Source organism: Eurytemora carolleeae, unplaced genomic scaffold, assembly GCF_000591075.1.
Source record: "Eurytemora carolleeae unplaced genomic scaffold, Eaff_2.0 scaffold138, whole genome shotgun sequence".
NCBI classification, from domain to species: Eukaryota; Metazoa; Arthropoda; class Copepoda; order Calanoida; family Temoridae; genus Eurytemora; species Eurytemora carolleeae.
The window spans coordinates 66,414-83,170 of NW_019396046.1; the positions used below are offsets into that span (position 1 = coordinate 66,414).

Consider the following 16,757-nt stretch of genomic DNA (forward strand, 5'->3'; position numbering starts at 1 on the left):
TATTATTAAGCAGTAAAATATAATTTATTAAGAAAAAAATAGATAATGAGAAACCAACCAGTTCTAGGGGTTCTATTATTTGGGAAAAAAATTTCCATTTTCCGAAAATCTTTCCGTAAATTGGGATTCCGGAATGATTCCTTGTTTGGATGAAAAAAGAAAATTTTCAGGTTAGCGCGATGAAAACAGACATTTTTCATGAAAAAATTAAATATTAATGTTCATATGAGCATTAAGCAAAGAAAATTGTCATTAATAATAAAGGCCCAATTACCCACAGCTTTAATACATGTATATAAAGTATAAGAGTGTTCTTTATTCGGGAACTGTTTGTTTGTTTGTATGTCCGATCATAACTCATGAACCTCTTGACCGATTTGTCTCAAATTTTGATTTGGGAACTCGAAAGAACCAATGAGAGATCAGATGTTTTCCATTGAATAAACCCTAATCGATCAAATTGAAGATTTTCATTTTTGAAATAAAATGTTTTTGCGCTTAAAATCTAGTTTCAACTTTAATACGTCTTTTTGCTATGTAGATATTTTGTTAGTGTTTAAACATTAGCTTAGTTCTATTATATAAAGTTTTAATCACAATGAAAAAGAATTCAGCCAACTACTCAAATTCGTTCATCAAAGTTAGATCTACCGAGTTCCCCATAAAAATTTGAGGCAAATCGGTCCAGGGGTTTAAGATTTATTGTCGGACATACAAAAAACAGACAGACAAACCGAGATTGTGACTTATATTAAAGAAGATAAACTAGCTCGGGAACTCAGCTTTGCCTGTAAACAAAACTTTTCCGACAATTCTCAACCCACTCAATTTCAAATAAACATATTTAAACAAAACAAAAAACATATCCAGTACAGAGTAATCTCTGTATTTGTTTGTATGTCCGATCATTACTCAGGAACCCCTGGATCGATTTGCCTCAAATTTTGATTGGAGAACTTACTTGTTAGAACCATGGGATGCTTTTAGTCTGGTTCAAAAGTCCCAAAGGGGAAGTTCAGATTTACAGATGCTGGGTTCCTAAACCAGTATCAGATAAATCAGAATTTTATTCCAAATTAAATTTGATTTTTTTCTGTCATAAAAATTCGCTTGATCCTTATTCCTGGAAAAAAAACGGTGAATCTACATGATATTTATTTGATTAAAGCACCCAGAAAACAAAATATAATGAATATACGCATTTTTAACTTTTTAATAAGCAATAAGCATAACAAAAACTACTTTTTCAGAAATTTTACCAATTTCAAAACTACATTTTTTTGCGCGTTGCGCGATTAGTAAATATATCATTAAAGGGGACATTAGGACGATTCTGGCAAAAATATATATAAAACCTTTAGTCCCGTTTTTACATTGAATATCAATATAAACATAACAATAAATATTTACATTTCGCTGCAAAATAACTTTTTAATATGTAAGGCAACAATGAGAAGCAATAAATTCAAATTTTAGCGGATAAGTTGATATTTAGCTGAAATAAATATTATTATAGCTTTATGCTCAATTATTAATGAGCTGTTGAATCAGCTGTTGATTTAACTGTCGGCTGTTAAGTCAGCTGTTGAATCAGCTGTTGATTTAACTGCCGGCTGTTAAATCAGCTGTTGAGTCAGCTGTTGAGTCAGCTGTTGAATCAGCTGTTGATTTAACTGTCGGCTGTTGAATCAGCTGTTGAGTCAGCTGTTGAAGACAGATAGATAGATAGATAGATAGATAGATAAATAGGTAGATGGATAGATAGATAGATAGATAGATAGATAGACAGATAGATAGACAGATAGAAAAATAGAAAGATAGATAGACAGATAGAAAAATAGATAGATAGATATATAGATAGATAGATAGATAGATAGAGACATATAGTAGATAATCTTGCTACCTGACGGTGGATCATTCTTCTTAGAGATGAGTTCTCTTTGGAACTCCGGGAGAGTATTCAGATTCTCTCCACTCTCACTCAAGGCGGAAGATAGACTAGACTCTCCGCCAGTACCTCCGCCGTGGGTCTTAGACTTCTTCGACTAGGAGAGTTTAAATTAGTAAAAGGGGAGACGTGGCATTTAAATGTTAAAATTTTAACTAAAATAAAAAACCATTGAAAGAATGAATAAATATTAAAATAAAATGAATAAGATGAAAGAATAATTGACAAAATAAAAGGATGAAAAAATAAATGAATGAATAAATAAATAAATAGATAAAAGGAGGATGAATGACAGGATGGGTGGAGGGATGGATGAATGGGTGAAAGGATGAAAGGATGAATAAATATATGAATGAATGAATAAATTAATGAATAAAAGTTTAGATAGGATAAAAGGATAAAAGAAAGAATAAATGAATATATGAATAAATGAATAAATGAATAAATGAATAAATGAATAAATGAATAAATGAATAAATGAATAAATGAATAAATGAATAAATGAAAATAAATGAATAAATGAATAAATGAATAAATGAATAAATGAATAAATGAATAAATGAATAAATGAATATATGATTGCCTACCTTAGGTTTATTATCTATCAGTCTCCAGTTCAGAAGAGGATCATAAACAAAGGCCTCAAGGACTGCCATTAGAGAATCCTTGTTCCTCCGTAGAACCTAGAAATATACAAAAACAATAAAACAAAAAATCCGCAAAAATTTAGAAGGGAAATCGGCAGTGAATGTTATTAAATTATAACTTTAGAACTGTTATAACGTCAAAAATGCAAATAATCGGTTTACACTTTTTGTTATCTCATTCAATTTTTGATGAATTTTTATGAAATTTTGGAAAACCATGAGAAGAAACAGTTTCCAAAAAATTTTCTTTAAAAAAATGGTTTAACAGATTTTCTTTCAGCGATTTAAAAATATTTTGAAATTTTTGTTTTCACATATAATTTTTTTAATGCCTAAAATCCAAAAAAAATTAAAATTTTGAAAATGTTGTTCAAAACATCGATAATTCGGTTAAATTCGGCGCGCTTCTCGCGCCAAATTAAAAATTTGTACCCCCCCCTACAGAATCCTTATCTACGCCCCTGCTTTTCGTGTTAATTATCATTCTCCCTTTTCCCCTTCTCCATCCTCTCTTTTTCCCTTATGAAACTCCTTCATTACCTGCCTTAACTTAATTATTCAAAAAGAGAGTTCGATTTTGATCTTTCCACTTTCTACCCAGAGTAAAGCATAAATATTGAATTTCAAAACATTGATATCTAAATTTAAATTTAAATATATCTAAAAACAAAAAATATCATTATTATCATGTTTTGATAATAATTTGGTTGCTAGTGATTTTCTAAAAATATTTCTTCCCAAAATCGATTTTAGTGAATTTTGCTGAAAATTTGTTCAGTTTCCTACGCTCCATACAAATCCGGTTGAAGCAATAAGGCATGTGCGTTTTAATTAAAAATGTAAAAAAGACAACTCCATAAGTTTAAAGATGATTGAATTATGGACCAACACGTTAGTCGTGAGTTAGTTGCCCAACAAAATTAATTAAATACCTCCATAGTGGATTCACAAGTAGATCTGTAGGTTCCTTCTATGCCAGTAACCTCCATAGCATTTATTAACATCCTAAATAAAAACCGGGATAAAACAGTTTAAAAAATAATAAAAATAATGATTAATGATAATAATAATAAATAGCTGTAGTGCCGCCAATTGCCCGTGAAATGTCTAAAAACATTTAAATTGGTTTTAGCCTATGTTACCCACCCATGAGTTCCATAAAATAAAAAAATAATGATAATGAAAGTAGCTATTATGTTAGTACTGATAATAATGTTGGTATTGATATTGATACTGATAATAATAACGAAAATAATGATAATAGTGATCAGAGGCGTATTCGACGGGTGCTAACTGCTAAGCTAAGAGAAAAAAAATTTAGCCCCCCCCCCCTGGACAAATTCCTGAATACACCCCTGATAATGATGATGATAATAAAACAATAAAAAAACAAGCGATCAACCATCAAAAAAGGCATTGATTAAAACAATAATACTGATAACGATGATGATAATAACGATAGCGCACAATTAAAGATGATAATAAAAATGTTGATAAAATAATGCTGATAATATTAAATATTTTTTTAGCTCGACCTTAAACTATGAAACAAATTTAAGTAATATTCCTACCTGGTCAAACGGAATTTAAATAATATTCCTACCTGATCAAACAGAATTTAAATAATATTCCTACCTGGTCAAACAGAATTGAAATAATATTCCTACCTGGTCAAACAGAATTGAAATGATATTCCTACCTGGTCTAACGGAATTCAAATAATATTCCTACCTGGTAAAACTGAATTTAAATAATATCCCTACCTGGTCAAACAGAATTTAAATAATATTCCTACCTAGTCAAACGGAATTTAAATAATATTCCTACCTGGTGAAACAGAATTAAATAATATTCCTACCTGGTCAAGCGGAATGGAATTTTCTCTGGAAACTTTTCTCTAGTCATAGCAACCTAGTATATGGTATAAAATATTAAAAAATACACTTTCTATTATAACAGATATATCACCTACCTCGAAACAGTCGCCAAAATCGATGTGCAGAATTTTGCCGGAATTTCTATCCAATAAAAGGTTCGAGGGATGTCGATCCCCTAGACCCAGAACATAGCCCACCATAGACATAACAGCTAGAGATCTAGATAATATATATATATAGACCCAGAGCTAGAGATCTAGATAATATATATTATATATAAACCCAGAACATAGCCCACCATAGACATAACAGCTAGAGATCTAGATAATATATATATATATATAGACCCAGAACATAGCCCACCATAGACATAACAGCTAGAGATCTAGATAATATATATATATATATAGACCCAGTACATAGCCCACCATAGACATAACAGCTAGAGATCTAGATAATATGATAAAAATAGACCCAATACATAAGAATAAATAGCAATAATAATAATAACCAGTCAACCATCATTCACTACAAATCAAGGCCGATGCATACTTAGTTAGACAGAAATAAAGAATACACATGAGTCACATTTCTTTGCCACGTTAGTAATTGTAAATTGGCGGTACAGTCCAAAGTAGGACTGCAAAGGTTGGCCCAGCTCGGTTATTCAAATGTACAACGGTGGGAGTATGAGATTAAATACATACTTAGTAACATACATTTAAGAAAGATATCGATAGAAAGATAGGACTCATGCTGCCTCGTATTTAAAACACAAAAATACTCAATGTTTTACTTATCAGATATAGATAGATTCATATAGATAGTTAGATAAATATACATACAGAAAATAAATAAATAGATAGATACATAGAATACAGATGGATATATATATATACATATAGAAAATAAATAGATGGATAGATAGATAAATAGATGTACATATAGATGTATACATATAAAAAAATAGATAGATAGATGCAAGGTCATAATGCAAGGAAAGTTATTTCAGAAGTGTACACATCTTTTGTACTGCAGTGTACTGTCTCTGGGCGGTAATGTAAACACAAGACGGATGTCAAAGCCTGACATTGGATCCATCTTTCACATGAATAATCAATGAAATATTCTGGTCATAGGAAACTATTATGTATATTATCAAAATTTTCAAAATTAAATGCTTTAACCTCCTCGGATACTAGAAGAACACTGATGCATCTATTCTTGTTTACAAATTCCGCCCAGAGAGAACTGGTTTCAATATGTACGCAGAGTAAACGCAACCGTAATTAACTTTCCTTACATTATAACCTTGAATAGATGGATACCTGGTAAAATTAGTTCTCCTATCAAACCAAACCTCGCTTGAAGGAGATTTCAGGAGAAGGAGTTTAGCCAGATCATCTCCTGCAGTCTGTTGCAGGGAGTGCATAAACACCTAATCAATCAATCAATCAATCAATTATTCAATCAATCAATCAATAAATTCACCAACCAATCAATCAGTTGATCAACCAATCAATCAATCAATAAATTCACCAACCAATCAATCAGTCAATCAAAAAATTCCTTTAAAAAATCCATCAATCAATCAAAAAGTTAAACAAACAACCACTTCAGCTTCTATTCTAATAGCCAAGAATCAATTATGATTAGACCTTTAACCGAAACAAAACTAAGAAAGGTAAAAATCCAAAAACATGATTTAGTTTTATTTCTTAAATAAAAATGTTACCTCAACTTTGTTGATCAGAGGGAGATGATCATAGTCTGGAGCCATCTTCTGCATTATACGATGCTCTAGGTTCAACCAGACCTTTCTCTTCTCCCTAGATAGATAGATAGATAGATAGATAGATAGATAGAAGATAGATAGATAGATGGTTGGATAGATACTAGATGTACAGATATATTATGGATAGACAGACAGATCGATCGATGAATGACTAAATGACTAAATGACTGAATGACTGAATGACTGAGTGACTGAGTGACTGAGTGACTGAGTGACTAAATGACTAAATGACTAAATGACTAAATGACTAAATGACTGAATGACTGAATGACTGAATGACTGAATGACTGAATGACTAATTGACTAAATGACTAAATGACTAAATGACTAAATGACTAGACTAAATGACTAGACTAAATGACTAAATGACTAAATGATAAATGACTAAATGACTAAATGACTAAATGACTAGACTGACTAAATGACTAAATGACTAAATGACTAAATGACTAAATGACTAAATGACTAAATGACTAAATGACTAAATGACTAAATGACTAAGTGACTAAAATACCTATATTCTCTGATGAGAGCGTGTAATGTATCTGACATGGGAACCCAGCCAATAAGACCGCTATTAGTTGATAACGGTATAACAGCAAACCTAATTTATTATTAATAATAATAATCATTTCATCATTTATAAAATAAATTAAAAACACTCAAAAAAAAACATTTTGAATCTTCTTGTGCACTGCCTTCCCATTGCCTGAGGCCCCCCCCCCGCACAGTGTGCATTTTACCGGTAGATGACAAATAATCTAAAAATTTTTTTTTAAAAAAATCATTATTTTCTTAGTTAAAATTTATTTGTTATTCAATTTAAATTTTTTTCTGTTATTTGTATGTTTAAGTCATTAAACCTTAGATAATTTCTTGTGATATAACAAAGAATGTTATGGCTTCTAAGATAATTTCTTGTGATATAACAAAGAATGTTACGTCTTCTAAGATAATTTCTTATGATATAACAAAGAATGTTATGTCTTCTAAGATAATTTCTTGTGATAAAACAAAGAATGTCTCTAAGACAAATAACACTTGAAATGTTCTAAACTGTGTCTCAGCCTCCACAAGTCGCCGCTGTTTTAGATATTGGGATTTTATATGATATATTTAGATATTGGGATATTATATGATATATTTAGATATTGGGATTTTATATGATATATTTGAAATGTCAAACAAAGACGAACTACTTTTTATTAATGTCGTCTTACTTAATTTCTTTTTTATATGATTTTTAACTTTTTAAAAAATAATGTTCTAAAACATAACAATTAACGTTTTAAAACTCAACTATTTTTTTTGATCAGAATAAGCCAAAGTCCAAACCTCCGTTATGGATGTCACATTGTGCCCCGAGGGACCACGACCCCCTAATTTTACCTCTGTATTGTGAGATTTCTCCTAAAGGTTTCAGGGTCTGTTGTTAGAAGAGAATTCACCAGGGAGAAAAATTGCATCACTCGTTCGTCCTACATTTAGTTCAGATGATGCTATATCGTTTGCACTAATGTTCGATTGAACTAACGTACTTTTGCACTAAAGTCAACTGATTAGTAACACCCTCAAATAAAACGTTAGTCCGAATGAACGTTAGTGCGAATGTACGTTAGTCCGATCAATCATTATTGCAAACGATACGACACCGTTCAGCTAAATATCACCATAACCCCCCCCCCCCAACTTGCAAAGACTATTCTTTAATAACGGGGGGGGGGGGATTATTTAGTACCATGCAGGAAAAACAGAACTTAGGGGAGATTAAAAGTTTTATTCTTTTTAATATCGTTGTTGTCGTCGTGTATATCTATCGATCGTATATATCTTTAATCTATGCAAAAAACTTTCGAATCCAATGTTCTAGGATTTCTACCAAGCTTTCAAACAGCAAGTAAAAATGGAAACTAAGAGAATCTGTCAAATTTATTTTACAGTTTTTGTTTGCTTGTCAACTTGTAATTTTGAAAAATCCTTGCTAGAAATAAAAAAGTATGTTTGCATAAATAGATTTTTTTAATATTTTAAAAACTGAAAATTAAGTGAAAAATTGCTTTGATGGGAAAAATAGGGAAAAATAAAAAATGTAATTTAAAGGGATTTTTTAATTTACTGACAGGTCCCTTGAACTGTATGTATTGGTACCTGTCTTAGGTCCTCGTGTCCCTTGAGAAGGAACATGTACTCCTTCCCATTGTTCCCCTTCATGCAGTGCTTCCTGGGCCTCTGTTTACTCGTAATCACCTTCAATCAATAAATCAATCAATCAATCAACTATTCCAATCCAAATCCAATCCAAATCTAATCCAAATCCAAATCCAATCCAAATCCAAATCCAAATCCAAATCCAAATCCAAATCCATATCCAATCCAATCCAATCCAATCACATCCAAACTAACAACCAATCTAATCCAATCCAATCCAATCCAATCATATCCAATCCATCCCAATAGAATTCAATCCATTCGCATCCAATTAATTCCCATCCAGTTTATTCCCATCCAATCCATTCCCATCCAATCCATTCCCATCCAATCCGTTCCCATCTAATCCNAAAAAATCAAAATGTACATATCGTTGATATATATATAAAGTTTATTTTTATTTGTTCCTGTACTTTTTGATCAATAAATAGATTTGAATAACAATAATCCTATCCAATCATAAAAGGACCAAAAATTAATGAAATTAAGTCTAATCCTTTCATCAATCAACCTGACCATTTAGTTGAAGGGCAAACTACAAATCTCAACTTAAAGGGACTGTAAGCATAATTTCAAGTGACCCTCCATGCCAAGATGACAATGCCCGATTCACAAATGTACCCTTAAAAGCTTTGTCTGATCAAGTATGAATTAGATATCAATGTCTAATTGTTTATAATGTCTAAAAATTATTATTTCTTCCACATTATTGATCAGATAAAAGTTGTGAATGAATCTGGTAATGTCATCTGTATGGTCAATTGAGATTAAGCTTATAAAAAAATGTCAAAATATTAAAGTATTAAAATATGAACCTGTAGACTGGGAGATACCGAGGCTATCCTGATAATCTCCTGGCTTGGGATATAGCTGCCAGGTACAGCTAGCTCTAGGTCCCGGCACATTAATAGCTAGAATAAATAGCTTAATAATTTATAGCTAGAATACATAGCTTAATAATTAATAGCTAGAATACATAGCTTAATAATTAATAGCTAGAATACATAGCTTAATAATTGATAGCTAAAATACATAGCTTAATTTTTAATAGCTAGAATACATAGCTTAATTATAATTAGCTAGAATACATAGCTTAATTATTAGCTAGAATACATAGCTTAATTATTAACAGCTAGAATACATAGCTTAATTATTAATAGCTAGAATACATTGCTTTATAATTGATAGCTAAAATACATAGCTTAATTATTAACAGCTAGAATACATAGCTTAATTATTAATAGCTAGAATACATTGCTTTATAATTGATAGCTAAAATACATAGCTTAATAATTAATAGCTAGAATACATAGCTAAATTATTAATAGCTAGAATAAATTACTTTATTATTATTAGCTAGAATACAAAGCTTAATAATTATTAGCTAAAATACATAGCTTAATTATTAGTAGGCAGAATACATAGCTTAATTATTATTAGCTAAATACATAGCTTAATTATTAGTAGGCAGAATACATAGCTTAATTATTATTAGCTAGAATACATAGCTTAATTATTATTAGCTAAAATACATAGCTTAATTATTAGTAGGCAGAATACATAGCTTAATTATTATTAGCTAGAGTACAAAGCTGAATAATTATTAGCTAAAATACATAGCTTAATTATTAGTAGGCAGAATACATAGATTAATTATTATTAGCTAGAATACAAAGCTTAATAATTATTAGCAAAAATACATAGCTGAATTATTAGAAGGTGGAATAAATTGCTTAATAATTAATAGCTGAAATACATAGCTTAATTATTAGTAGGTAGACTACATAACTTAATTTTTAATAGCTGGGATGCATTGCTTTTTTATTAATAGCTAGAATACATTAATGATCTCTTTTATTTTAACAATTCAGATTTGGGTTTTAGGGAGCAAAATATTTTTGTTAGCAGTTATTGGATCTGCACATTTTTGCGTAAACAGATCCAGGAAGCCAAAATCCGGATCCTAAGGAGCTGTTAAAAAATACCAAAACTTACCTTGGGTGAGACGTATTGTAGCTCTAGCTGGGTCAGCTGGGGGAGCTGTCTGCAAATCCGTCGGAACACGTGGTAATACAAATCCCAGGCCTGGTTCAGGTCCTTTATGTTATTGGAAACCTAGAAAGAGAATGTACAATTGTACAGTACATCAAATAGTTATGTACAGTAAATTAAATAAGATATATACAGTTTATTACATAAGTTATGCACAGTAAATTAAATAAGTTATTTACAGTACGTTATATAAGTTATGTACAGTAAATTTATTTAGATATGTACAATGTACAAATCCCAGACTTGATTCAGATCCTTTCTACTTTTGGACAACTAAACAGTAAATGTACAATTTTACAGTACAATTAAATAAGGTATGTTAAGTATATTAAAAAAGGTATGTACAGAATATCAAATATGTTATGTACAGTATATTAGTTGAAAAATTAAATATGTAAACTTGTACAATAAATGATATATTAAGTTGTACAGTTGCACAAAACATTTAATAAACTATGTATAGTTCGTTTTTTAAGTACATGAATTTGAGAAATTACATTTCTAAGCCTTATTCTAAGTTACCCTTCATGCAAAGATGGAAATGCCTAATTTACAACAGTACCCTTGAATCCTTAATCTAATCAAATCAATACAGATGTCGTTTTCCCACTTTAAATTTTTCAATTTTTATGCATGCAAGGAATGTGCAGACGACTTTTGCAGGGAAACCGCAAACGAAAATAAACAGGTTAAAGAAACAAAACTCGGATATCAAATTCATTTTAGACAAAGCTTTTAAGAGTATCATTGTAAATCGGGCATTGCCATTTTTGCAGAGAGGGTCACTTGAAATTACGCTTACAGTCCCTTTGAGCTCTAACCTTATATCGTTTACACCATTTCTGTGCCTCATTTAGATCATTCCCGTAGGCCTGGCTGAAACTTGTTTCCTTCAAAGTTTGCGGCCCCTAAACAAACGTAAAAAATGTCTTAAAAATTAACACTTTTTACGAGAATCCATTGTCTTTGGAGTAAATTGGCGTGACATGAATAGATATATATTATATAAAGATGGATAGATAGATGGATGGATGGATGGATAGATAAATAGATAAATAAATGGTTAAGATAAATAGTTTGATAGATAGATAAAAATGAATTTATAGGTACAAAGATGGATGAATTGATGGATAAATAGAAAGTAAATGGAAAGATAGAGTTAATTCAATAGATAAAGATATGAAGAGGGTTCAGATTCAAGGATAAATGGATGGATAGATAGCTAAATATGTAGATATATATAGATAGATAGATAGAAATAGATAAATAGACAGAAAGACAGACAGCCAGACAGACATATATACAGATGGATATTTCAGTTTTTAAACTTCCAAGTTTTATTAAAAAAGAATTATACTAAACACAATGTTTTACGCCTCATAAATAAATACATAAAACAGTCACCCTTCAATCCAAGGAATCCTCTGGAGTCAAAATTCTTTGAACAACTCAGATTAGGGTTTAAGATGGATAGATAGATAGATATATAGATAGATAAGATATATAGATAGATATATATATAGATAGATCGATCGATATATAGATACCTTATCCATCATCTCATGAAGAGGGTCCAGGGTCTCAAACATCCCTGCTACATCCCTCTCACCGAAGAATAGTCTGCTAGCTTCCTCTAGTCCTTCGTGCCATAGCTCATGCCATAGGATAGCGATTCTAGAATAAAGGATATAGGATAGCGATTCCAGAATATAGGACATAGGATAGCGATTCTAGATATAGGACATAGGAAAGCGTTTCTAGAATATAGGATATAGGATAGGGATTCTGAAATATAGGATAGCGATTCTAGAATATAGAATAGCGATTCTACAATATATGATATAGGATAGCGATTCAAAAATATAGGACATTGGATAGTAATTTTATAAAATAGAATACATAAGAAAGGCTTGGAAAATGTAAACCGAATAAAGGCCAAAGGAAGCGATTACAGAATACAAGAGATTGGATCAGTGATTTTAAACAAAGGTCAAAGCGATTTTCGAAAAAAAAGACGAAGGGTAGCCTCAAAAATAGAGGACATAAAAAAGCTAACAGGGACTTATTGAAGTTATAACTTCATTCTAAAAGAAGTCTTCCTATTTCAGAGTTTTCGGGTCTCACTGTAAGACATAAGATGACTATTCTACCTGATCAGCTCATCTGAGACCATAATAGCTTGGTTGACCAATGACTCGCTGTGCTCTCGCATTTTATTTAAAATTTTGTTTGCGGCATTCTTCCTAGCTTGCGCGTTGGATTTGCTAGCAACGGTCAATGGGTAGATCAGCGCCTTAAATGGAAATAAATTAAATATTTAAACTGTGAAAGAAAGTACTTGCACAAGAAAAAAATGTAAGGAATAAATGAATAAATAAATGAATGAATGAATGAATGAATAATGAATAGGTGAATGAATGAATGAATGAATAAAGGAATGAAAGGATGAATTTATGAATGAATGAATGAATTAATAAGTGAATGAATGAATTAGAAGTGAGTTTTAAGAAAGTAAATGTGAAAGATGTCTGTCTTGTTTATGATATTTATAAAAATCATTTCACTTGTTCTTTGCTGATTAATGAGCGGAAAAATGAATAAATGGATTAAAGAATGGATGAAAGGATGTATGGATGAATCAATGAAAGTATGAATGAAAGGATGAATGAATGAATGAATGAATACATGAATACCTGTGGATGATGTTTTCCGACATCTGTAAGAAGCTGATGAATGAGCCGGCTCACAAGAGGCCTGAAGATGAAAAAATCTTATAATATAATATTAATTATGAAAATAATAATATCAATGCAATCATTAAAACAAACAATAACATTGACATTAATTTTACAATTAATTTTAAATAAATAAACCATCTCATTATTGGTCTACATTTTACACATATTATGTATCCTGTACTGTACTGTACTGTACTGTACTGTACTGTACTGTACTGTACTGTACTGTGCTACCTGTTAGTATCAATTCTTGCAATCAGCTGAGGGATAACTTGGAGCCACGTGTTTATATCTAAATCATAAAACTTCATAATAATTAAATTTATTTATTTTAAATCAAATCAAATCACACTTCAAGGAACATTCTATGAGAATTGCGATGTCTGTACTAAATCAAAACTGAAGCCTGGTTTTACAATTTGTAATATTTAAATTTGCTGAAATTTTGTTTAAATTACAACGGACATTGTGGCAGTCCACCAATTACAGATCTGTATACCGTTACTCTAAGCACTGAATAATGGCTGGTCCCTAGTACCGTATTTTTATCTCAAGCGGGAAAAGTCACATTTTTAATGAAATCAAATCAAACCCGAAGGTTGATGACGTCATTCTATCCTCTTCAAATTTTACCTAAAATTGTTACTAAATTCAGTGGTAAAAGAAGGCCAATGTTATGTCAAATAATCTACGTTTGTAATATCTTTGCAACCCAATGTTGTAGACCTTAGATATTGCAAACATGAATTTTTAGGTCAAATAGTCTAAGTCTGAAATATCGAAGGTTTAAACCATCAGGTTGCAAATTTATCAAGATTAAAAATGGGACCTTTGTAGCAAAGACTCAAATCCTTTATTTTTACTGTATTTAGTACTGTTGTGAAATTAAAGGCTGTATTATAAGTAAGTATTGAAAATTACACAAGCTTTAAATGTTTTTATGTTTGTATGTTTCTATGCATTTTCATTTTTCTCTGTAGACTGTACAGTGTACACGTAATTTCCATTGACTCCATTTATATAGATTGTCATGAATGTAGGGAAGTGCTTTATGTTAGTTCGTTATTTAGGTCGTTTATTGCTTACATTTTCTTTTAGGGTCAAAGTTTAGCAAAACATAAGGGTAGCAAATGTTTTCTCATTTTTTATTCTAAAGATTTTTATTCCTTTAAGTATGTCAAATTTTGACCCTGGCAGAAGATATATGCGAAAAACGACCCAGGAACGATCCAAAAACGACCCAAAAACGATCCAAAACAATCCAAAAACGACCCAAATATGATCCAAAAAACAACCCAAAAACGATCCAAAAACGATCCAAAAACGACCCAAATATGATCCAAAAACGACCCAAAAACGAACCAAAAACGACCCAAAAACGATCCAAAAACGACCCAAAAACGTGTGGTGACGTTAATTTTATATAGTTTCTCCAATTTTTATTTTTTTAAGGTAAGATATTGAAAAGTTTAATAAAAAAACTTCAAAATAAAACAGTTCTATATCTTGTAAGTTTTAATGATTTTTTTTCTAAAAACTATTAACAACACTACATGTATGTTAATGTCCTGTGCTCAAGTATGAATAAAAGATATCTATCTATATTCTTGTTTTTCTAAAAACTATTAACAACACTATATGTATGTCAATGTCCTGTGCTCAAGTATGAATAAAAGATATCTATATTCTTGTTTTTCTAAAAACTGTTAACAACACTACATGTATGTTAATGTCCTGTGCTCAAGTATGAATAAAAGATATCTATATTCTTGTTTTTCTTAAAACTGTTAACAACACTACATGTATGTCAATGTCCTGTGCTCAAGTATGAATAAAAGATATCTATATTNGGATACAAACAGACAAACAAACAAACAGACAGACAAGCCAAATTTATATATAGATAACCATGGTTATACTGCAGTATGTTGGGTTAAAACCATTTTTACAGATAGGCACACCGACTAGCGTGCACTGGGTATAAAAGGGTTGCCCTCAACGAAATAAATAAACTTTTTGTATAAGCTCTACGGTAACAAAATGGGTTAAAGGGACAGACCGGCTTGTAAGATAGTTAAACTTAGTATGCAGTGTTTCGGACAAATTCTTTAGGATTCATTTGAGACATATAAAACGTTTCGACAATGTATAATTACTGAGTTTGAGCAAAAAAGTCGACCTTCAAAATCATGAATTTGGGTGAGTATGTTTTCAAAATCGTTTTTATTAGATTATTGAATATATAGTAATATAGTAAAAATTCTATAGTAAACTAATTAGATGTTTAGGAACATATTTCTCAAAAGAAATTTGTCAATAAATCAAAGTTAGAATTAATTATTTCCTATTTCATCATTATATTGAATTTCTTATTTTCTATGAATTTGTTAGCAGATTTCATCAAATTCTTCAAATGTCGTCTTTTTAATAAAAATTCCAGAAAATCTACAGAAAACCTTTGTGATTAAAGAGAGATTATAGAAACTAATAATTGAATAAGATTACTTATTTTCTCAACCTGTTCCTAAACAACTAATTGGGTTTCTGTAGAATTAAGTGTACATTTTTTGTCGTTGTTATTTAATAATAAAAAAAAAATTCTGAAAACGTATCCACCCAAAAGTAGGATTTTGAACGTCGACTTAGCGCTCAAACTCAGGATTTACAGATCTTTAGAAAGTTTTTTATGTCTCAAATGAATCCTAAAGAATTTGTCCACAACACTGCAGTGCACAGTGCATACTCAGTTTAACTACCTTACATAGTCGGTGTGTCCCTTTAAGAAACAGTTGTCATAATGATTTTTATTGATAAAATACTTCTTGAAATACTAAGGGGTTTTAGTGGAAGAAAATTAGGTTTTTCAGAAGTTGTCCTTTCTATGCAGTGTTCTATCTATGGGGTGTCCTTTTCGTGTCCTATTTATGAAATGTCCTCTCTATTAGGTGTACAATCTATAAAATGGCCTAATTAAATAATGTCCCAATAAAAAGTCCCAGCGTCCTAAAAATCATTTTCTCCCCCTATAAGTCATAAATGTTTACGCGGTGCAAAGAAAAATGAAAAGTTTTTTTTGCTGAATTGAAGACATTTAATGATTTTAGGAAGAAATAAATTTTATTTTGGTAAAAAGCATCAAAAATTCTGAAATATATACAACCCTGCCCTATTGACCTGTAAGGAAGCAACTCCATAAGTAGATATAGTATGTGTGCTGAGGCCTGCTGGAGAATGTTTATAGAAGAGAACTGTCTCAAAGTTTATAACAGCCCAGCTGTGCCAGGCTTTATACCATCCGCTGTCATACTCCGTAGCAGCTGTATAGTACTGTAGAACTGTAGGGATACTACTCTCCTGTAATATGTATATTAACTATATATAGTACTGTAGCACAGTAGGGATACTACTCTCCTATAATATGTATATTAACTATATATAGAACATTAGCACTGTAGGGATACTACTCTCCTGTACTTTATATATATATATATA

At 30.7% G+C, this 16,757-nt stretch overlaps 1 protein-coding gene across 1 annotated transcript in view; it reads right to left on the reverse strand.

Moving 5' to 3' along the window:
• Positions 1-1,021: 1,021 nt before the first annotated feature.
• Positions 1,022-16,757, reverse strand: part of LOC111702618 (serine/threonine-protein kinase mTOR-like) — a 43,273-nt gene continuing 27,537 nt past the window's right edge. Inside the window, 19 exon segments of the mRNA XM_023474375.1 lie at positions 1,022-1,038; positions 1,904-2,045; positions 2,536-2,631; positions 3,528-3,600; positions 4,454-4,506; positions 4,568-4,691; positions 5,801-5,910; positions 6,208-6,301; positions 6,782-6,871; positions 7,657-7,745; positions 8,416-8,514; positions 9,291-9,386; positions 10,471-10,590; positions 11,349-11,435; positions 12,075-12,201; positions 12,678-12,820; positions 13,221-13,281; positions 13,500-13,570; positions 16,440-16,619. Coding sequence (XP_023330143.1) covers positions 1,022-1,038; positions 1,904-2,045; positions 2,536-2,631; positions 3,528-3,600; positions 4,454-4,506; positions 4,568-4,691; positions 5,801-5,910; positions 6,208-6,301; positions 6,782-6,871; positions 7,657-7,745; positions 8,416-8,514; positions 9,291-9,386; positions 10,471-10,590; positions 11,349-11,435; positions 12,075-12,201; positions 12,678-12,820; positions 13,221-13,281; positions 13,500-13,570; positions 16,440-16,619 — 1,872 coding nt within the window.